Raw genomic sequence first — 24,332 nt, 5'->3', positions numbered from 1 at the left:
TTTAGCATGTGGTTAGATCATGGAAAACAAAAAGCAAATCAAAACTAAGAATTTTGTGAAGTTAATATTTTTTCCTCATCTGCCAGAAATCACTCAGTCCTTGTTTCAAATTCATGGTATTTTAAAATTAGGCTAAATAGTGGAAAACATTGGAATAATGATAAAGTCACTGTCATTTCAGTCCTTTGGACTTCATTTGTAAAATGAGGCGTAGATTTTTTGTTCTTCAAACTGTCATTGGGGGACCAGCAGCATCAGACCTTTTAAATCAGAATATGCATTTGAACAAAATCCCTGCCTAATTTGTATGGTTATCAAAGTTTGAGAAGACTGACCTGGATGACACAAAGTAACTTCCAGCTAGTAAATTCAACCATTCCGTGATTCTAGTTGGAAGAGTCCACCTTAGGTAAAAGGAGAGTCACTTTCTTAGGAGTTGTGTTTGACTTGAGTAAACAGATTGCTCAGCGAGTTGAACTAATTTTTCAGGTCATAGCTTTAACAAAGCAAACAGAAAATGAAGACTTGTTCTGCTTATATGGTGCTGTCAGCTTCCTTCCTATGACAGTAAGATTAATTTTAGTATTTAAGTGGACATAAACCAACAGGAAATTATTTCAATATTAAATTAAATAATTTAATATTTGTCGAATACCAACAATTTTCTAAGTGCCAAAAAGAACTTAGAAGGTAAGATTCCTGCTCTTGAGGCACCTAATAATGCTTTGCTTTAAAAGTCTCAGTGACTGGAGTCCTTATTAATTTAATTATAGTCTGATTCATAATTTGTTAGTTTCCAGAATGGGAAGCCATACCAATTCAGTAGACTATCTCATGCCTAAGTCGCAGGGTGATAAGCACGGTATACAGGTAAACTAACAGGCAGCTTTATCTCTGGAATGCTGTTCCCCTTGATATTGTACGTGTGATTAAGCAGCCAAAAAATCATTACAGACTATAAGCTCTGCTTTTCCCCCTTGATTTTTCTGTGGCCCAAAACAGGATATGGTTTAATTCAAGGTCAGCAGAAATTCAATATGAAAAGATTTGAGTCCAGTAGGAAGTAGGTGGAGGTGGTAGAGAAAATGAGCTAGTCCTCTGTGAGAGGGGTGAAGACGGGTTGACAACCTTGTGTGGGAGAGGAGTGTACGCCAGAGGCTGTGAGAGAGAACTAGGTTATTATTTTCTTTTAATATTTATTTATTTATCTTGGCTGCGCTGGGTCTTAGTTGCGGGCTAAGAAGCACGGCATGTGGGCTTCCGAGTTGCAGCGTGTGAACTGTAAGTTGCGGCATGCATGTGGGATGTAGTTCCCCCACAAGGGATCGAAACCGCGCCCCCTGCATCGGGAGCGTGGAGTCTCACACACTGGACACCAGGGAAGTCCCCGAGAACTAGGGTATTAAAGGAGGCCAATGCTGGGGTGGGTGAGCTGCTGGAGTGGGGAGAATTTATTAGATAAGGTTTACATTTTCAATTGGATACGCCATCCTCAAGAACAGGTTTGCCTCTTCAAATTGGAGGGTAGCTTACATTTAATGGTTGACTGCTGTTAGGAACAGCATACTTGGTGTGCCAACATCATTAAACAAATGATACTTCTAAAAGAAGTTTGTGTGTTTTAATGGAGGCTTTTTCAACCTGACATTTTACTAGTCAACTCTGTGCCTTTCAGTTAAGCCAGACACAAGTGGGTTCTTCTGGTTCCTAAAGAAGATGAGGTAGCACTCGGGAGCTGTTGCAATTATTCTTTGTCACTTACTGGCGCACAGTTTCCCATTTTGCATTTTTTCTCTTTATTGGTACATGTCCTGACATCCTATCTGGATTGTAACTTTCTTGAAAAGAAGGGGAGAGCGTAATGCCTGCACCAACTAACCCCATAGGAGTGAATTATGCTGAGGTTTCTCAGACATCTTTTTTTTTTTTTTGCGGTACGCGGGCCTCTCACTGCTGTGGCTTCTCCCGTTGCGGAGCACAGGCTCCAGACGCACAGGCTCAGCGGCCATGGCTCACGGGCCCGGCCGCTCCGCGGCATGTGGGATCTTCCCGGAACGGAGCACGAACCCGTGTCCCCTGCATCGGCAGACGGACGCTCAACCACTGCGCCACCAGGGAAGCCCACTCAGACATCTTTGGCTATTCAGTGACTTTCATTAAGTAAATGTTTTATATTATTTTATTTATTCATTTTGCTGTCTCTTCAGCTTAATGGAACTCTCCACTGACAGTTCATTAAAACAAAGACATTTTATTTCAAAAGCAAAATAAGTTAAGGCTCAAACTGCCGTATGTCATTATCTGTACTGTGGGAGTGAGATTGGGGAACTGCAATGGAAATGAGTGTATGTGGCTGGAGTGAAGGGAGTACCCAGATAAAGCTGGCGGTATCAATGGGGCAGTGAGAGGGCACAGGAGAAAGAAGGGGGAAAGGGAGTCATGGGGGTATTGTTTGCTATCTATGCTAGCTCAGTAAGGTTAATTAACAGAATAAAAACTAAACTCTTACTAACAGCTGTCAGGATTCCAATCAGGAGTTTGGGTCACAACTTTTGCTCTTGAAGGCTAAGTAAAACAATTAATGTAATACTATTAGGACATGATTACACAGGACATGTGTCTACTATTTATTATCTCATTCCATTCACCAAGCAGTTTATTTCTTTGACGCACATTGGGACAAGCACGCTGATAATGACAAAATGAGAGAATGTTGGCCAGAAATATTTTAAATCCCTTAAGCTGGTGGATTTGAGCATTAATTAATTTTTTTTCTATTCAAGTCATCACAGTGAGCCAAAAGTAAGTATAATTTAGCTCAGAGCCCAATATTTATCTCTACAGGTCACAGAGTCCCTCCAAATGATCAGGACTTGCAGTTGAAACACTTTTCTCTCTTTTTAGTGACATGATCAAATGCTTAATGAAACCACAGAAGAATGCTAGGTGAAGAGAGGCAGGCTTACCCAAAGTTGAAGGTACTAGTAAGCACCATTTTAAGTACAACAGAAAGAAAATGGGCTGTGGGAGGCTTTTTCACAATGTTTACCAATGACTTCCCATTTTGTATCATGTGATTCTCAGTTGAGAAACAGGCATCAAAGATCCAGCAGCAGGATTTATTAGATGGCATAAAGAACATGAAAATCAAATTTTCATATTTGATCTATGTACAGCAGGACACACTGGTGAGGCTAGTTAATATTGAATATAAAGGCCTACCTATTCTGAGTAGACATTTTCTTGTTAGAGCAGCTCAATCTGTAGAAAGGAAGCCATATTTTCCTAAAGATATGATTAATATGATGCCAGGTTCCTTTTAAACCCTTTAACAGAGTCCTGTTTTCTTTAAACTAAAGAGATGGCTCAATAGTTTCTCATATTTTGTTACTAAAAATGACATAATTTCTGTGCCCTGATTATCCTATATGCTTAACTGTCTGTGCCTTGTATCTATTTTATTTATTTATATTTTTTATTTTAAAATTTTATTTATTTTATTTTTTGCTATGTTGGGTCTTTGTTGCTGCACGCACGCTTTTCTCTAGTTGCGGCGAGTGGGGACTACTCTTCATTGCGGTGCGCGGGCTTCTCATTGCAGTGGTTTCTCTTGTTGCAGAGCACGGACTCTAGGCGCGTGGGCTTCAGTAGTTGTGGCACGTGGGCTCAGTAGTTGTGGCTCGCGGGCTCTAGAGTGCATGCTCAGTAGTTGTGGTGCACGGGCTTAGTTGCTCTGCGGCATGTGGGATCTTCCCCGACCAGGGCTCGAACCCGTGTCCCCCGCATTGGCAGGCGGATTCTTAACCACTGCGCCACCAGGGAAGCCCCTGTATCTATTTTAATTGCATCACACTGACTTTAAAAATTAATGTCAGAGCACTTCCAGAACGGAAACATGAGGAGCTCCCTGTATACTCGCCCCAATGAAATCACCATAACTGGTGAAAATTATAAATAAAAAAGGACCATTGGATCAGACTGTGGAACAATTTTATGCCCCAGGGCACTGTCAAAAACACTGGAGCAATCAGTTGCCAATTAGTGGACGCTAACAGCTGGGAGCTATATCCATAAAGGCAAACCAGCTAAAAGCTTGATAGGGAGATGAGGAAAAGAGACAGTCAAAGAGAACCTGACTAAAACCACTGTCATCCCCCAGGGGAGGGACAAGGAGTCAGGGTAACGGTGTGCATGCCAAAGTTGCACCTTCTGAGGAGAGATATTAGAGGCTGCACACTGTGGAGGAAACAAGAGTCTATTGACCAAGTCTGGCCAACTCACAAATAAACAAGCAAACAACGACAATGACAACCAGACCTAGAGCCAGTCTGGATAGGTCTTCAGAGTTGCTACCATGGAAATGTACAGTTTGCAACAAAAAAACTTATGAGACATACAAAGAAACAGGCAATGGGACCCATACACACAGAAACTGTCTTTGAGAGGACCCATATGTTGGACTTAGCACACAAAGACTTCAAAGCAGCTGTTATAAACATGTCTAAAGAACTAAAGGAAACCATGCTTATGAGTGTAGATTCAAAATTCCTCAACAAAATATTAACAAACCGAATTTAGCAACGTATAAAAACGATCATATGTCATAACCAAGAGGGATTTTTCCCAGGAATGCAAGACTGGCTTACATCTAAAAGTTAATGTAACAGGGCTTCCCTGGTGGCGCAGTGGTTGAGAGTCCGCCTGCCGATGCAGGGGACTGCGGGTTCGTGCCCCAATCCGGGAAGATCTCACATGCCGCGGAGCGGCTGGGCCCCGTGAGCCATGGCCGCTGAGCCTGCGCGTCCGGAGCCTGTGCTCCGCAACGGGAGAGGCCACAGCAGCGAGAGGCCCGCGTACCGCAAAAAAAAAAAAAAAAAGTTAATGTAACATATCACACCAATAGAATAAAGCACAAAACCACATGATAATCTCAATAGACACAGAAAAGGCACTAAACAAAACCCAACACCCTACATAATAAAAATAGGCAACAAACTAGGAATAGAATGGAACTTCCTCAACCTGATAAAGGGCATCTACAAAAAAACTAAAGCAATAATCACATTTAATGGTGAAAGACTGAAAACTATCCACATAAGACTGAGAACAATACAAGAATGTTAACATACTTCTCTTTATTCAACGTAATTCTAGAAGTTCTATCTAATGCAATCAGGCAAGAAAAATAAAAGACATCGAGATTGGAAAGGAAGATGTAAATCAATCTGTATTCTAAAATGGCATAATCTTGCACACAGGAAATTCTAAGGAATCCACCGAGACACTATTAGAACTAATGAGTTCAGCAAGCTTGTAGGATTCAAGATATATACAAAATCATTTTATTTCTACACACCAGCAATGAATAATAAAAAATGAAATTAGGATGGGAATGTAAATCGGCACAGCCACTATGGAAAACAGTCGATGTTAACAATGTTTTAACGATGTTAAAAAATGCCAATGCATGGATAGTTGGATGGGTTGACTGATTGGCTAAATATTCATTGTGCACCTGTTCCATGCAATGGCAATCTACAAGGGCCAAGATATGGGGGGCAGCGAAGGAAGAAAAGTCAATCTTCCATCATACCTTCCAGTTGAGTTTCTTCCTTTATTACATTCATTATTACATTTGTTACATATATTACACTAAATTCTTTTCATAAAAGAGGCTATGCTGGGCAGTAACCAAATTCTTCTTTCCAGAAAAGGTACTGTATGATTGAGATGATTTATGCAATTGGAAGAATTCACCACAGAACAAAGTCTAGATTGTGAGGAACCCCAATCATTTCCAGTGTCCTCAGGTGCCCACGGTGGATTCAGGACTTCCACGCCGGCGGGCCCCGGGGCACGAGCTGAAGACAGACGGTCAGCGAGAAGGCGGGACGCTCTACACGTAAAGAACCTCAAGTCCCAGAATCCCATGGGGACTCCAAGTCCCAGAAACCCGCCCGGCAAATCTACTCCGAGTCCCTAGCCGTCTGGCCGCGGACGCGACCAAGACAGGAAACTGGGGTGAGATGCCGCAGAATTTGTCCCCCACCATTTTCCTTGTAGGGAGGGGCTTTTTACAGAACTATAGGTACCTCAGTCGTCACATTCTCTCAGTTAGAGCCCATGAAAGGCCCCCTGCCGGCAAGTTTTTTGTGATGTTCAGCATCCCCCCCTCCTCTCTCCCCTTTTCCTTGCCCCCGTAAGAATGGTTCAGCCGGGCATCTTGAGTTGGATCGATGGTTGCACCCGCCCTCCCCCGGAATGTGGGCCTTTGGAGCGTGTGAGGTGGGAGGGGCGGAGGTGGGAGGCGTGCTGGGCCCCGGCTGCAGCAGAGACAGTGTCTGCCGCTGGCGGTGGGGGGAGCCGTGCGGGTTCCGGCTGCCCCGGCGAGGCGACCTCTGGGCCCGCGCCGCGGGCGTGGAGGACAGGTAGGCGAGCGGGCAGCCGCGGCTCCGGGAGAAACTCGGGCCTCGGAGTCCCCTACGGCGCCCGCTGCGCCCCTCGGCCTCCAGCGTTGAGGCGGGGGAGGAAGGAGATGCCGACCCAGAGAGACAGCAGTACCATGTCTCACCCGATCGCAGGCGGCGGCGGCAGCGGGGACCATTCTCACCAGGTCCGGGTGAAAGCCTACTACCGCGGGTGAGTGTGTGGGGTGGGGGTGGGGGTGAGAGGGAAGGGGAGAGGCCAGCTGGACTTGGCCTGGAGTGGGGGCGGGTGTGGGGCTGGAGATGTGGAAGGGATGGGCTGGGCGGGCAAGTCGGGGGACTCGGGATGGGTGACCGAGTGGTCGAGGGAGGAGCACGGGGCACTGGATTGCGGCACCCCCAAGGTGTGGCGCAGGGCGCCCTGGAATCGCGCGGCTGAGGGTCCTGAGCAGGGTCCGAGGGAGGAGCCTTGGAGTAAGTAGGTCCACCTGGTGGGTCCGAGAGACTCGTCTACCAAGAGATTTACGAGAGCTTTACGTCTTTAAGTCTGGATGTATTAGGGGTTGAGAGTTGATTCTGAGTGATGCCTTAGTTAACTAAGTTTACCATGGGTTTAAAAGACAGGATTGCTTCAGTTTGTTGACCCTTTTGATTACCAGCAGGCCTAAAGCCTCTGGTTCTCTAAGTCAGGTTTGTCTTTATCACATAGAAGAGTTCGCGACGTGTACCTGGACTGTGGTCAGGCTGCCAGTATATTAGACATAGGAGTTATTATTTGAGTAAAGTTGATGCGTTTTCAGGGATATGCATTAGGTACTTATGTCTCGCCAAGATTAGGTTGTATATGTGTAAATTAAAATTTGTGAACGCTTCTTTGTCAGTGTTGCTTCAAGGACTGTCCGATAGGGTGAGATATTGCAAGAAGAGGATGAGCATAGGCACAGTTTTAAAATCTGTGATCTTTACTCATATTATTACCTAAGTTATAACTATTGTGGTTACCAGAAATGATCCAGTCCTAAAATCAGTGTATTAAATCATATTCCGTAGTATGACCGTGGTTTGAAATTTCTTAGAGATAACTATATTTGGGAGCATTAGAAAGTTGAACTGTTAGTGTGAGCATAAAGGTTTGAAACTAAGGGTTAACAGAACACCCGACCGCTGTGGCCTGTCTTACTGCTTGTTCAAGCAGAAGTAAATTGCTTTAAAAAACTCAAGCACTAGGAGGTTTGAAACTGCAGTACATACTTTTACATTCCTTAGAGGATCAGTGAAGATAGCAAACTTTCAAAATGCCTCTCTTGTTTTGATTTCAAAGAAAATATAAGCCCCTAAATGTCTTACTGATTTGATGTAAGGACTTCTAGTTTGTTTGCTGCCGTGAAGCCTCTGACCTCTCTCTGTTCATTAGCTTGACTGTATTTAGTAGTAGTTTAGAGGAGTTATTTTGGACAGTAACAGTGTTTTTGCTTAAATTGATCAGGGAAGTCTTGATTTTCAAACAATAGCTACGCACTTTGCACTGTGGAAAAAAAAAGCTTTGCTTCCTTTACCTTACCTTTAATTTGACAGATGAGATATTTCGCTTTAGAATGTGTTCCATTTTATAGTTGACAGTCTGTGAGTTGTTAGGTACAGAGAATGAAATATAGTACATTTTGTTTTTTTTAAATAGTGTCTGATTATTGACAGTTTAAAAAACGAGGTTAAAAAATAAATACACGCACATGGTAGGAAAGTGCAAATTGTTCAGAAGTATAAAATAAAAAGTGTTCCCCATTCAGTCCTCCTAACCTTCAGAGGTAATTACTATTGATAGTTTATTTCTTGTTCTTCTGGAGGTTGCCTTTATTACTTTAAAAGTTATACTTCCGTTTCGTGATTTATCAGCTTTACATGGTATCTATTGATTCCTTCCTCTGAAGATGCGAAATTGGATGCACACTACATTTTGCTTCCTCGCTCCCTGATACCTCTCAAGTTTTGATTGTTACAGTATAATTTTTAGTTCTCCGGTTTATCTTTCTGACTTTAAATAATATAAATTTTTGACTTATTCATTTCATGATTCCAACTATGAAACACAAAGAAACTAGTGCTTCTTCCTTTTTTCCTATTTTTATTAGTTTGACAAGTGTAAATAGGCCTAGTTAGTAAATTAAAATCATTGTAAGCTTCTCTTTTGGAAAGAAATCAAAGTCTTTAGAATGTAGGTATCATATAATATTTTCTTGGTTTATTGCTCCAATTATTTTTTTTTTTAAAGAGGATAAGGACGGCTTCCCTGGTGGCGCAGTGGTTAAGAATCTGCCTGCCAATGCAGGGGACACGGGTTCCAGCCCTGGTCCGGGAAGATCCCACATGCCGCGGAGCAACTAAGCCCGTGCACCACAACTACTGAGTCTGCGCTCTAGAGCCTGCGAGCCACAACTACTGAGCCCGCGTGCCACAACTACTGAGCCTGCATGCCACAACTACTGAAGCCCGCACGCCTAGAGCCTGTGCTCCGCAGCAAGAGAAGCCACTGCAATGAGAAGCCTGCGCACCGCAACGAAGAGTAGCCCCCGCTCGTGGCAACTAGAGAAAGCCCATGCGCAGCAACGAAGACCCAATGCAGCCAAACATAAATAAATAAAATAAATAAAAAGTTCCCTTTAAAAAATAAATAAATTTAAAAAAATAAATAAAAGAGCATAAGGACTTATAACCCTTTTACTGCTTGACTAAAACGTCTCCAAGACATTCAAGTTAACATTTTCTTTGCTTGTTTTTAAAAACCTATGAATTTTGCTAAGTAATGAATCAACCCCTTGCCCTTTAGTGCTTTTATTCAATGAAAACTTTCTAATAGTGCCTTCATTCCAAGCCTCATTTAAAGACAACATCAGCACTCTAAATTGTACCAATTTCTGTCCTCTGAAATTAGATCTGTTAAGATTATATGTTTATTAACAATAGTCTAAACTGATGGTTATGATATTACTTAGTCAGCTGCCCATTACTACAAATGAAAGTAAAATGAGTCACCAATGAGGATAGTTAATAAACGGGTTGGCTAAGTAGAACACCTGCCTGATTTTAAAGTAGAAAATTCTTCCCTTACTATCAAGAAATGTAAGGACAATCTGCATTTGAAAAAGTTTCTTTTCCTTCAGATCATCTGAACGGCCGTTATCGATTTTCCCCCATCTCCTTCTAACAATATTTCTTTCCAGTGAATATTGAAATCTCAGAATAGACAGAATATTTTAGTGAATGAATTGCCGTCTCCTTTCAATGATGTGTTTAGTGTTCTCATGCTGTTTAATTTGTTCTTAGTGCAACTGTGATGTCTCCCTAGATATAGCAGATATTTAATTAGCCTTTTTCTAATTTTTATTCAGGAGATTAATAGCACTGAGAATCTGATTTTATTGGAGGCCACCTAAGAGTGCCTGTCTCCTGGCCTGTACTCCTCTTTCCTCACCACAGGAGCTTGTCAATGAGTGGCCTGCCTGCCTTCAATCATTACCTTGTGGTGTTAGCTTGGAGGAGGAGAAACAGGTTTTGTGGGTTAGTGGTAGATTGCCATTGTGTGTGCTATCGTTCTATAAAGTTACTTGATATTACAGGGTAAAATTTAACAAGGAAATGTCTGAATTACTCGTTTCTTTACGTTATAAATGTAAGAGAAATTTTGCAAAGAGCTTGTAAAAAAGCTTTTTAAACCAGTGCTGTTGAGCAGTTATGAATCCAGAGGATTCTTTCTGTGAACATCTACAAATAAAAAGGGATGAACTCCTTGCATATTTGGAAATTATAGCTGGTTTAGTGACGAAGTATGCAGGATTTTTCTCACTGTGAACAAGTCTTGGCAAGACTTGTTTTTAAAAGTATTGCAAAAGAATTTTAGTGATATACTTTAGCAATGGTTCTAAGGAAATAAAAATGATATATTAAGTTGAAAGTTGGGGGAATGTGAGTCATTGGTCATGCAGCTTCTGGCATGTCACCTAACCATAGGGCAGCAGATCCGTAGCTTCACCAGAGAGAAAGAAGGGACATGGTGGCCTGGTGCCAAAACCAAAACAACCGTCTCAGAAATTTGGATTAGATAATGTGGAGATAAATTGCTTGTTAGCAGTGAGGACTGAAGCTGAAGAGTTACGGGAGAGGCTGGTGAGGCCGGGATCACCCGTGTGCAAACTGAAGGGCTGAGGAAACAGAGGAGAAAAAAGCAGCTCTCTACAGAGAATAATTTCCTGGATAGCTTTCTAATACAGCTCCCAAACCTCTTATTAAAGTAACTTGAGTGTTTGTTTTCTTTATGGTTGAAATGAGCCTAATTAAAACACTCCAGTCTTGTTTAGGATTTCACATTTTACCAAAGTGTGTTTAAACTCAGTTTAATAAATATTGTTGAACAACTACTATAAGCCAGGCACATGGTACTGGGGTGGGCACAGAGGATGTAGAGTCAATAATACAAGGCTCTGCCCTTGAGGAACCAAGAGACTTGTGGGAGGAAAGACTTTAAAAAGTTAATAAAGGGATGTGTGTGTGTGTGTGTGTGTGTGTGTGTGTGTCTGTGTGTGTGTGTGTCTGTGTGTGTGTATGTAAGGTACGTGCTAGGATGGCTACTGGGGAGAAGTTTGGGGTGAGGGAAGCCCTCCAAGAGGATGAAATGTTTGATGCTTTTAAAGGATAAGTAGGTTTGCCTGGTGGATTATGATGTTGGGTGGGAGGTCATTCCAGGCATTGCACAGCTGCATGATACGTTTGGAGAATTAAGATCAGTTTAGTCGTTAGTCCCATAGTCATTCCTCATTAGGACATAAAGTGTGAAGTGGACATTGATGAGAAGTGAGCTAATAAGAAGGTTCACAAGCACTAGATCATGAAGACTCTCGAATATCATACTTTGGGCTTCAGACTTTTTCTTGTTGGTGAAGGTTTTAAGTAAGAGGGATGCACGGTTTAGATTTTTATTTTAGAAAGATCACTCTTGGAACCAGTATAGTAGACGAATTAGCAATGGATGAGACTAATCTGGAGGCTTTGAAAGTAGTCCAAGTGAGAGATTCTGAGGAGTTGGAAAAGAGGATATGGATTCAATGGCAATTTTAGGGGGTAGAGTCAATATGAATTAGAGAATGATTGCCTGTGGAGAAGAGAGAGGGTCTGAGTCAGACATGGATTTCTCATTTGGAGAGACTAGGGAATAGAAAAGAAAGAGATTTATTAGAGAGGGTAATTAATTACCTGGAACAAGTAATCAAATTTTGAACTCAGGGTGCTTTGGGAGCATCCAGGGGGAAATGTCCAGAATTAACTGACCAACCGTTTTTTGTGTGCCTGCTCTGTGTCCCCAGCACTCTGCATGACAGCTAACCTATGTAGGAGTATGGCTGAGAATGATGATAGGAACAAAAATGCCACCAATGGCCAAATACAGATCACAAAGACAAGGCACTAAAGCTAAATTTTAAAAATACAGAGATATATAAAGTAGGCTCTCACCCCCTCTTCATAGGGATAGCCATTGTTAACAGTTGGGGATATTCTACATCATATCAATATATCTGTAAGTGTAGGTGTGTGTATACATACAGACACACCCTTTTATTTTTCCAATAAATGGGTTCATATTTCTATACATGTTTCTTTAACTTGAGTTTTTTCATTCATGGTCATTTTTCCATGTCAGGATAGACAGATAAATAGGTAGATACATACAGATAGAGCAATCCACCTCTTTCATTATAATTGGTACATAGTGTTCCATAGTATTGTTATACCACAGTTCATTTAATCTTTTTTTCTGATTGATGAACTTTCGTTAAATCGCTTTGTCAAATCATGTTGAAGGAACATCCTTATAGTTAATATGTATTCTTGCAAACATGGTCAAAGATATGCCTGCTTTAAAACTTGATATTATCTTCGAAAAATGTATCAATTGACATTCCCAGCAAGTGTACAAATGAAGCATTTTCCTTATGCTCCCATTGCATGTTATTGGTCTTTAAAATTTTTGCAAATACAATTGGCAAAAAATGCTAACTTTTTTTTAAACAATATTGAGAGGTAGATATCATTATCTCCATTTTATGGATGATAACTTCGAGGCTTAGTAAAGCATAATACAAAGCTGAGTCTTACCCTTCAGAGAAATTTCCCTTTACCCTTTTACTGTATTGATGGGGTTTTTAAGATTACTTTTTTTCTTTATTGTCAAATTCATATTTCACAGTTATTCTTTTCAAGTCAATTTTCTATCTCCTTGATTTTTAAAAATGGAAGTTTCATTATGGTTTTCTTATAATTAACAATTAATTTGAGGGGGTTATGAATATTTCCTTAAAACCTTTGACCCAGTAATTTTACCATCCATGGATAATCCTGCCTACAAAACTTTTTTTTTTCTGATTGTACTATATTTAATTTAGGAGAGAAGCTTATGTTGAGAAAGCAGAAGGACTGAATATGGTTCTTTTTCAGGTTTATTTTTAAAAGCAATTAGTCCTAAGGAAAAACTTTAGTTTCTATATTTTAGAACATAGGAACATAATGAATGCTTAAAACTGTTTGACCGCTGAAGCAAAAATGCTTTTTTTTTAAATTCAGCTAAAACTATATCTGATTTTGCCATTTTGGGCATCTTTGTGGTGAAGCAGACTGTATTCTGTTGAAGTCCAGTGGTAAGCTAATTTATGCCAACACTGAAGTTAAAACCAGGAAAAATAAGAATCTTCCATGCATGATTTGTTTTGTACCTTTAGAAGTAATATCTTTATTTTGCAGCTTACTTTTAGCTTTGGTACTATAATAAGGATTTGGTGATTGTGGGGTATATGAACATGGTGCTTTCCAATTACTTGGAGAGTTATTTATAAGAAACTCCCTTAAATGTTTTAGTTCCTGGAACTTAAGGAGTGGCAGTTGGTAAATCATGACTCCTTCATTGAGTCCCTTTAGGATGTATGTACTTATTACTTTTAAAGGATTACACATGTTTTAAAAATATTTGTATTTTCTGGGCTTCCCTGGTAGCGCAGTGGTTGAGAGTCCGCCTGCCGATGCAGGGGACACGGGTTCGTGCCCTGGTCCGGGAAGATCCCACATGTCACGGAGCGGCTGGGCCCCATGAGCCATGGCTGCTGAGCCTGCGCGTCCGGAGCCTGTGCTCCGCAACGGGAGAGGCCACAGCAGTGAGAGGCCCGCGTACTGCAAAAAAAAAAAAAAATTTGTATTTTCTGATAAATATTTTACAGCTCTTGAAAAATAAGGTTTCTGAAAATTCCCTATTGTTTGGAGATGTGCTTACGTATTTGTTAATTTTAACTACGTGTGGACCTTAATAAGGAAGTCTTATTTTGATGACATCTGATCATACTAACTTTTTCTCCTTGCATTCAAAAAAGATAATGTCACGCTTGTTCTTTGCCAGGGAAATTCAGTGGGAGCCTTTTCTTCTCTTCTGATTTAATTCTAAAATATACTCTCTGAATCCTCACCCCCTCATACTAGTAACCTTGAGGATATTTTGAAAGAAAAATTGCTTTAAGGTAAGCAGGTTCCCTTTTCTAAAAATAATTAATTTATGTATTTATTTTTGGCCGTGCTGGGTCTTCATTTCTGTGCGAGGGCTTTCTCTAGTTGTGGCAAGCGGGGGCCACTCTTCATCGCGGTGCGCGGGCCTCCCACTGTTGTGGCCTCTCTTGTTGCGGAGCACAGGCTCCAGATGCGCAGGCTCAGTAGTTGTGGCTCACAGGCCCAGTTGCTCCGCGGCATGTGGGATCTTCCCAGACCAGGGCTCGAACCCATGTCCCCCGCCTTGGCAGGCAGATTCTCAACCACTGTGCCACCAGGGAAGCCCCAGCAAGTTCCCTTTTAATGTCACTAGAAGAAGGAGCTATTTTAAAATATATTTAAATATATACTATATATACTATTAAAATATACTGTTTAAAATATAAATTTTAAAAATAATTAAAACAGGGACTTCCCTGGTGGTACAGTGGTTAAGACTTTGCCTTCCATTGCAGGGGGTGTGGGTTCGATCCCTGGTCAGGGAGCTAAGATCCCACATGCCTCGCAGCCAAAAAACCAAAACATAAAACAGAAGCAAGGACTTCCCTGGTGGTGCAGTGGTTAAGAATCCTCCTGCCAATGCAGGGGACACGGGTTCGAGCCCTGGTCCAGGAAGATCGCACATGCCGTGGAGCAACTAAGCCTGTGCACCACAACTACTGAGCCTGCTCTCTAGAGCCCGTGAGCCACAACTACTGAGCCCGTGTGCCACAACTACTGAAGCCTGCATGCCTAGAGCCTGTGGTCCGCAACAAGAGAAGCCACCTCAGTGAGAAGCCCACACACCACGACGAAGAGTAGCCCCCACTTGCTGCAACTAAGGATAGCCTGCCCCCAACATCGAAGACCCAACACAGCCAAAAATAAATTTAAAAAAAAAAAAAAAGAAACCAGAAGCAATATTGTAACAAATTCAACAAAGACTTTAAAAATGATCCACATCAAAAAAAATCTTAAAAAAAAATTAAAACAATTTTTAAAATTTATAAGTCATTTAAATTTGTTTTATATCTTATTTATAATTATCATAAAATCATACCTTTACATGGTAGAAAAAATAATAATATTCTATGCCGTTCAGAAAGGTCTAAGTATTTGTTTGGCCAAAAAGGTCGTTCAGGTTTTTCCCTAACATCTTAAAAACCCAAATGAACTTTTTGGCCAACCCAATACAAAGTACATCTTCTTTCCATCTCTAGTCTCTCCTTAATCCCCTGTTCCACCACCTAGAGTTAACTACTATTAAAATTCTGCTTTCTTTTATTATATCTGTTGATCAGTATGGAAGATGAGGAATTTAGCACTTCTTCATTGCCTCCTCTCCTGACTATTTTTAGTTTTTCTTGTGGTTACATTTATAACTTAAATAATATACCTCCTCCCGCTTTTCTTTTTTATTTATAATTGTGGTAAAAAAATTTTAATTGACCATCTTAACCATTTTTAAGTGTACAGTTGAGCAGTGTTAACTATATTCACATTGTTATGTGACCAATCTCCAGAACTTTTTCATTTTGCAAAACTGAAACTACATACTAACAACTCTCCCATTCTTCTCCAACCCCCAACCCCTGGCAACTACTCTTCTGTTGTCTGTTTCTATGAATTTGACTACTCTAGATACTTCATATAAATGGAGTCATACAGTGTTTGTCTTTTTGTGGCTGGCTTATTTCATTTAACATAACGTCTTCAAGCTTCATTCATATTGTAGCATGTGTCAGAATTTCCTTTCTCTTTAATGCTGAGTAATATTTCTTTGTATTTATATATCACATTTAGTTTATGTATTCATCCGTCAGTGGACACTTGGGTTGCCTCCACCTTTTGGCTATTGTGAATAATGCTGCTATGAATGTGGATGTACAAATATCTTTTGGATTCCCTGTTTTCAGTTCTTTTGGATATATGTACCCAGAAGTGGAATTGCTGGATCATATGGAAATACTATTTTTAATTTTTTTGAGGAGCATCCATACTGTTTTCTATAGCTGCTGCACCATTTTTCATTCCCACCAACAGAGCACAAGGTGCTAATTTCTCCACATCTTCGATTATACTCGTTCTGTTTTTTTCATAGTAGCCATCCTAATGGATGTAAGGTGACCTTTCATTATGTTTTTCTCTTATTGGCGTATAGTTCATTTACAATGTTGTGTTAATTTCTGCTGTATCATTATAGTTTTGATTTACATTTCTCTAATAATTAGTGATGATAAACATCTTTTTTTTTAACATCTTTATTGGAGTATAATTGCTTGACAATGGTGTGTTAGTTTCTGCTTTACAACAAAGTGAATCAGTTATACATATACATCTATCCCCATATCTCTTCCCTCTTGCATTTCCCTGAACATCTTTTTGCTAAGCTTGTTGGCCATTTGTATATCCTCTTTGGAGAAGTGTCTGTTCAAGTCCTTTGACTGTTTTTAAGTTTCAAGTTATTTGTTTTTTTCTTGTCCCCTGCTTTTACATTTAATTATTAGTTGTAAATATATTGACTCTCCACTAAGAAAGAGACATTTTTGAATTTACACTTCCTTTTGCTTTCTCTACATCTTGATTTTTCTTGGTAATTTTTATATTGTAAAGGTTTATAACATTATTCTGTTCTTTAACTCCTATTTTTTTTAAGTAATTTTAAAAAGCATTTATAATGAATTCTTATGTAAGTGTGATGCACTTGAAAAGCCAAGAAGTGTGTTTAGATGCTTAAAGAAGGAAAAGTAATCTTGTGTCAGTAAAACTTCTTTTAAGGGTTCCTGTTAACTTTAGTTTTGGGGGCTGGTATGTTTTCTCCGTAAATTTTATCCCATCTGTTTTCAATCATCTAGGATTTTCTCATACTTTTTGGTCTGCTGCTGCTGCCGTTTTCGTGTTCTAAGACTTTGATAAACTTGTCATTTCAGTTTTCTGTCATTTCATTAGGCCCTTAGGATGAAAGATTATAGATGTTTGTTCCTTCCACCATTTTAAACCAGAAGCATCTGTTTTTGTTTTGTTTTGTTTTGTTTTTCTGTGTATTTTTTAGAAGGTTGGATTATTTTTATCTAATAAGGGTCCACTTCTATTTAAAGTGTTATATGAATTAATAATGTTTTAAAATTTATTGAACAGATTTAGAGTATGCTATATGCTAGGTACTATTATAAGTATTTTAAACATGAATTCACTTAATCCATTAAATCCTTATAATATCATAGGAGATAATATTATTCTCATTTTATAGATGAGGAAATTGAACCAACAGAGAAGTTAAATAAATCACCTAAGGTTATACAGCTGGTAAGTGATAGAACCTGGATTCAAACCCAAGCATACTGGCTTTAGCTCTCATGGTCTTAACCAGTATACTACGGCTGCCTCGTATATGTCACTCATCCATTGTGGAATGCTTTTTTTTTTTTTTTCCCATGGTACGCGGGCCTCTCACTGCTGTGGCTTCTCACGTTGCGGAGCACAGGCTCTGGACGCGCAGGCTCAGCGGCCATGGCTCACGGGCCCAGCCGCTCCGCGGCATGTGGGATCTTCCCGGACCAGGGCACGCACCCGTGTTCCCTGCATCGGCAGGCAGACTCTCAACCACTGCGCCACCAGGGAAGCCCTGGAATGCTTTTTATTTTACATTTCCTCATGCTTTTTTTTAGAGACCAACATATGACACCTCCATTCACTCAACATATATTAATCCATTCTGAGCCAGACGCTGCTTCAGATATTGGTGATGCAGCAGGGAGCAAAACAAAATGCCTGCTCGCATGTTTAGTTGGGGGAGACAGACTGTAAAATATGTATAATTTATATATGCTGGCAACATATTTTCTCTGAAGAATAAAAAACAATTAACTAGCTTCATACACTAAAGTAGACCCATTTAATCTCGGAAACAAGGGTTACAGTTTTTATTAGCCAAACTTTTTTTTTAATTTATTTATTTTTATTTTTTGTCTGCATTGGGTCTTTGTTGCTGTGCACGGGCTTTCTCTAGTTGTGGCGAGCAGGGCTATCCTTTGTTGTGGTGGCTTCTCTTTTTGCGGAGCCTGGGTTCTAGGCACGTGGGCTTCAGTAGTTGTGGCTAGCAGGCTTCAGTAGTTGTGGCTCACGGGCTCAGTAGCTGTGGTGCATGGGATCAGTTGCTCCGTGGCACGTAGGATCTTCCCGGACCAAGGATCGAACCTGTGTCCCCTGCATTTGTGGGCGGATTCTTATCCACTGCACCACCAGGGAAGTCCCTAGCCAAACTCTTAAAAGTGAAATTGACTGACTGTATCCATTATGCTTTTGTCACAAAATAACATCTAATGATAGCTGTGGGTTGGGTGGATGCTGCTGTGGGAGGTGGTGTTGCAGATTAGCATGCAGGTGGCTTTTCAAGAGTGCTTTTGGGGTTGACAGCTATGGAAGAGAAGGGGAGAAGCAAGCTTAGGTAGGAAAAAATCAAGATGCCCTGAAGTCCCTACAGAAGCCTTAGTTGACCCTCCAGGGAGTTCTGAAGATGAGTTGACACTTCAGAGCTTTCCCGAGTCACGTCTGGGACCTTTATACCCCCATATTGAATTGGCTGTTGGTTGTGGGCTGACCAGGAAGGGGATTTGACTATAGGCGAGCAGTCACATCTCTGAAGGAGGCTGAAGACTGGGGATGTCTACCGGTAGCACTCCCGGTAGCTGGGATGACAAATGCTCCATTGCTAATGGGGGATTCTGGAGGTGGGGTGGAGAGCCGGCAGGTCAGATCACAGCATCCACCACGAGTGTCATTAGGAGATGTGGATTTGAATTTGCATTCTGTTTCCTAACTGTGAGACTCCGGCAAATATTCCCCTGTGCTAAGCTTTTTAAATCTGTAAAACAGGATTAGTAGGTCTAGTTTGACAGTTATTATGAAGATCATATAAGATGTTTGTTCAAACATCTGAAACATGCTAAATATTCTGCACATGTTTATAGGCTAAGGAAACATAAACAGTGATATTTCCTTGTCAAGAGTGCACTTTTTAGAAGTTGGGTTTCTCCTGGAAAATACTACTTCTACATTCAGTTAAGAAATATTTGAGTCCCTATTATATAAATAGTTATGTGAATATATTAAAAAGTCAAGAATTTTTATCTTCCAGCTGTTTATAATCTAGCTAAGGATGTGTGTATATAATTAGTTGAATAACAAAAATTGGAACATAAGATACATGTTGGTTGGACAGATTTAGAAGTATAGACCATCAGGCTTATGTGGTTGAAAAAGTTTTAATGGAAGTTGATATTGAAGAAAAAAGTTGATGTTGAAGAAAGAAGGTTGATGTTAAAGAAAGATCCCCACCTCCCTCCTTAAACTGAGGACAGATCAGGATTAAAACTTAGATCATCAAGGTCTTATGTGTGGTGGTTTGAGTAAACAGATGTCTGTAATAAAGAGTTTGTATCGGGAATGGTGCGATCACGTTGAGAATAGAAATTGGAACAAGCTTATCAAGAGTCTTAAATACCACAGAGAGAGTTGGAATTACAGATTTAGGAGACCCTTACATAGAGATAATAGTTAAAACATTGAATATGAATTAGGTTTCAGAAAGAGAGAGACAATGAATGAGAGAGGTTGTGAAGAATGTCTTGTGATTGGAGATAGAGGAGACTTAATAAGTGTTCAGAATAGTAGAAAGGGAGCCAGGGAAGCAGACTGTTATGAAAGCTAAGGCAAGAGGGTTCCAAGAGGCAGGGGTAGAAAACCATGAGATGCTTAGAAAGAGAATGATTATCAAGAAAAGGCCATTCAGTTTCTATGTGTGGCTTTCTGCTTAAAGCCCCTAAAGACTGCAGTTTTAACTTTTTTGCACATGTCTAAAATTTTTAATACCTTATTTCTTACTCTGTGTTCTGCATTCCAACTACACATGTGTGCTTGCACAGTCCCTAACACAGTGTCATTTCCTTCCTTTCTTCAACAAATATTTATTGAATACCCATTCTGTGCTAGACACCGCGTTGGCCACTAGGAATATAATGAACAAAATTCCTATTTTAATCAAGCTTACATTCTAGCTGAGGTAGATGGTAGACTATAAACATCGGTTTATCTGTCCAGTGATAGAAGAGGTAGGTCAGAGGGGCAGCTAGGGCCATTCACACAGGGCCTTGTAGACCCTGCTAGAGACTTTGGATTTCCCTTTACTTTGGGGAAAGACATTTGGAGAGTTTAAAACAAAGGAAAGACATGAACTACATTAATTTTGTAAAACCCTTATGACAGAGGTCACTATACGTGTGTTAAATTAAGAGTCATTTGGTCTGTTTGACTTACCTTTGAAAGGATGACTGTGGCTGGCTACGACATGGAGATTAGATCACAGGGAGCCTTCTTATGGGTCCCTGGAGGAAAACCCAGGCTTCTGTTCTAAAACATTTTGTTATGTTTTTAAGTCTCGTTGTGAATAGCTGCTAGGTGGATTTATTTAAGTACTATGACTTATCCAACAGTAATATAAAAATAAACACATGTTTATGTCAATTCCTTCATTTTTTTTGGTGTCTACCTTAAAATATGAATCCTATTTTAAAACGAATTTTGGCAAATGAGTTGTTAATCTGGGTGATTAATCCATGGAAGTCAGGGCTGAGGAAGAGGACCTTTGTCAAATTTTTGAAGGGCCATCTCTTGGATGAAGGTAAACTTTTGGGGGAGGGGAGATCTAGGACTAGAGATTGAAAGAGATTTCAGTTAAGTATAATGCAGAGTTTGTCAGTAATAGAGCTGTTTGTGGAGTGGAATGCCTCACAAAAGAGTGAGCTTCTGATAACTAACATTAAAGCAAAAGTGGAACTACTATCTGTTAGAGCAGTTAGGGTGGGCTTCCTGAATGAGGAGGGGAGATTGAATTAAGGTTTCTCACAAAATCACTATTTTAATCTTTAAGCATTATTCAATGTTGGTATTTTATTTTTTACAGAGATAGTTTACTGGAAGCGGCACAGGCTGGTGCACACACAAAATAACTGAAGTCCATCAAATGGTCAGGCATTCAGTAATATGTAGAGCATTATTAGTCTTAGTCATTGTCTAACTTAAAACTCCTTTTCTTTTTCAGGGATATCATGATAACACATTTTGAACCTTCAATCTCCTTTGAGGGCCTTTGTAATGAGGTTCGAGACATGTGTTCTTTTGACACCGAACAGCTTTTCACCATGAAATGGATAGATGAAGAAGGTGAGTGAATAAAGAGACGGCTGTCTGTGTGAGCATTTGATTTAAGATACCATTTTGTAATTTTTTTAAACAATAAAGCTATATTTAATTTCAACCAATCAAAATTTTGTAGCTTTGGGCTTCCCTGGTGGCGCAATGGTTGAGAGTCCGCCTGCCGATGCAGGGGACACGGGTTCGTGCCCTGGTCCGGGAAGATCCCACATGCCGCTGAGCGGCTGGGCCCGTGAGCCATGGCCGCTGAGCCCGCGCGTCCAGAGCCTGTGCTCCGCACCGGGAGAGGTCACAACAGTGAGAGTCCCGCGTACCACCAAAAAAAAAAAAAAAAAAAAAAAATTTGTAGCTTTTAGAATCTATTGCTCAAGACTGCACGTAAGCAACTTAAATGCAAAGTATACTGGTAGTGCTTAAGGGAAACAGACTGTGCACTTTTTTTTTTTGCTCTCCTTCTATTTGATATTTTTTATTAGTTATCTATTTTATACATATTAGTGTATATATGTCAATCCCAGTCTCCCATTTCATCCCCCCCAAACCGCTTTCCCCCCTTGGTGTCCATATGTTTGTTCTCTACATCTGTGTCTCTATTTCTGCCCTGCAAACCAGTTCATCTGTACCATTTTTCTAGATTCCACATATACGCGTTAATATACGATATTTGTTTTTCTCTTTCTGACTTACTCCACTCTGTATGACAGTCTCTAGGTCCATCCACGTCTCTACAAATGACCCAATTTCATTCCGTTTTATGGCTGAGTAATATTCCATTGTATATATGTACCACATCTTCTTTATCCATTCGTCTGTTGATGGGCATTTAGGTTGCTTCCATGACGTGGCTATTGTAAATAGTGCTGCAATGAACATTGTGGTACATGTATCTTCTTGAATTATGTTTTTTTCTGAGTATATGCCCAGTAGTGGTATTGCTGGGTCATATGGTAACTCTATTTTTAGTTTTTTAAGGACCCTCCATACTGTTCTCCATAGTGGCTGTATCAATTTACATTCCCACCAGCAGTGCAAGAGTGTTCCCTTTTCTCCACACCCTCTCCAGCATTTATTGTTTGTAGATTTTTTGATGATGGCCATTCTGACCAGTGTGAGCTGATACCTCATGGTAGTTTTGATTTGCATTTCTCTAATGATTAGTGATGTTAAGCATCCTTTCATGTGTTTGTTGGCAATCTGTATATCTTCTTTGGGGAAATGTCTATTTAGGTCTTCTGCCCATTTTTGGATTGGGTTGCTTGTTTTTTTAATATTGAGCTGCATGAGCTGTATATACATTTTGGAGATTAATCCATTGTCCGTTGATTCATTTGCAAATATTTTCTCCCATTCTGAGAGTTGTCTTTTCATCTTATTTATAGTTTCCTTTGCTGTGCAAAGCTTTTAAGTTTCATTAGGTCCCATTTGTTTATTTTTGTTTTTATTTCCATTACTCTAGGAGGTGGGTCAAAAAAGATCTTGCTGTGATTTATGTCAAAGAGTGTTCTTCCTATGTTTTCCTCTAAGAGTTTTATAGTGTCCGGTCTTACATTTAGGTCTTTAAGCTATTTGAGTTCATTTTAGTGTATGCTGTTAGGGAGTGTTCTAATTTCATTCTTTTACATGTAGCTGCCCAGTGTTCCCAACACCACTTATTGAAGAGGCTGTCTTTTCTCCATTGCATATCCTTGCTTTCTTTGTCATAGATTAGTTGACCATAAGTGCATGGGTTTATTTCTGGGTTTTCTATTCTGTTCCATTGATCTATATTTCTGTTTTTGTGTCAGTACCATATTGTCTTGATTACTGTAGCTTTGTAGTATAGTCTGAAGTCAGGGAGTCTGAGTCCTCCAGCTCTGTTTTTTTCCCTCAAGATTACATTGGGTATTCGGGGTCTTTTGTGTCTTCATACAAATTTTAAGATTTTTTGTTCTATGTCTGTAAAAAAATGCCACTAGGGATTGCATTGAATCTGTAGATTTTTTTGGGTAGTATAGTCATTTTCACAATGTTGATTCTTCCAATCCAAGAACATGGTATATCTCTCCATCAGTTTGTGTCATCTTTGATTTCTTTCATCAGTGTCTTATAGTTTTCTGAGTACAAGTCTTTTACCTCCTTAGGTAGGTTTATTCCTAGGCATTTTATTCTTTTTGTTGCAATGGTGAATGGGATTGTTTCCTTAATTTCTCTTTCTGATCTTTCATTGTTAGTGTATAGGAATGCAAGAGATTTCTGTGCATTAATTTTATGTCATGCAACTTTACCAAATTCATTGATTAGCTCTAGTAGTTTTCTAGTGGCATCTTTAGGATTCTCTATGTATAGTATCATGTCATCTGCAAGCAGTGACAGTTTTACTTCTTTTCCAGTTTGGATTCCTTTTATTTCTTTTTCTCCTCTGATTGCCGTGGCTAGGACTTCCAAAACTATGTTGAATAATAGTGGCAAGAGTGGATATCCTTGTCTTGTTCCTGATCTTAGAGGAAACACTTTCAGTTTTTCACTATTGTGAATGATGTTTCCTGTGGGTTTGTCATATATGGCCTTTATTATGTTGAGGTAGGTTCCCTCTGTGCCCACTTTCTGCAGGGCTTTTATCATAAATGGGTGTTGAATTTTGTCAAAAGCTTTTGATTTAAGGTACCATTTTGTCTTTTTTTTTAAATTAATTAATTAATTTATTTTTGGCTGCATTGGGCCTTTGTTGCTGCACGCAGGCTTTCTCTAGTTGAGGTGAGCGGGGGCTACCCTTTGTTGTGGTGTGCAGGCTTCTCATTGCAGTGGCTTCTCTTGTTGCAGAGCACAGGCTCTAGGCATGCGGGCTTCAGTAGTTCTGGTACGTGGGCTCAGTAGTTGTGGCTCGCGGGCTCTAGAGTGCAGGCTCAGTAGTTGTGGCACAGGTTGCTCCATGGCATGTGGGATCTTCCCAGACTAGGGCTCGAACCTGTGCCCCCTGCATTGGCAGGCGGATTCTCCACCACTGTGCCACCAGGGAAGCCCTGTTTTTAAAACGTAATAAAAGTCCTAATTAACTTAAGGAGGGAAAGGTATATTAGAAATTTGATGCCATTCTTATTTTCCTTCAGGTATTTGAGTATCAAAGAGTACAACTTTGTTTTGCCCTTTTTACCCTTAAATATA

The 24,332-nt window shown here is 40.1% G+C and overlaps 1 protein-coding gene across 2 annotated transcripts in view; it reads left to right on the top strand.

Moving 5' to 3' along the window:
* The first annotated feature begins 6,182 nt into the window (after positions 1–6,182).
* The window catches only part of PRKCI (protein kinase C iota), a 79,754-nt gene continuing 61,604 nt past the window's right edge, over positions 6,183–24,332 (top strand). Inside the window, exons 1-2 of one of the 2 annotated variants that reach the window (XM_030863828.3) lie at positions 6,183–6,639; positions 21,079–21,200. In XM_030863828.3, the coding sequence (XP_030719688.2) occupies positions 6,206–6,639; positions 21,079–21,200 (556 nt within the window). In that variant the 5' untranslated portion in view covers positions 6,183–6,205. The remainder of the gene's footprint in view (positions 6,640–21,078; positions 21,201–24,332) is intronic. The other variant, XM_060298425.1, reaches the window with a different exon arrangement.

The sequence above is a fragment of the Globicephala melas genome, chromosome 4 (assembly GCF_963455315.2).
Source record: "Globicephala melas chromosome 4, mGloMel1.2, whole genome shotgun sequence".
In the NCBI taxonomy this organism is placed as follows: Eukaryota; Metazoa; Chordata; class Mammalia; order Artiodactyla; family Delphinidae; genus Globicephala; species Globicephala melas.
Note: the sequence above shows the minus strand (reverse complement) of the source record. Positions and strands in the feature narration are given on the sequence as shown.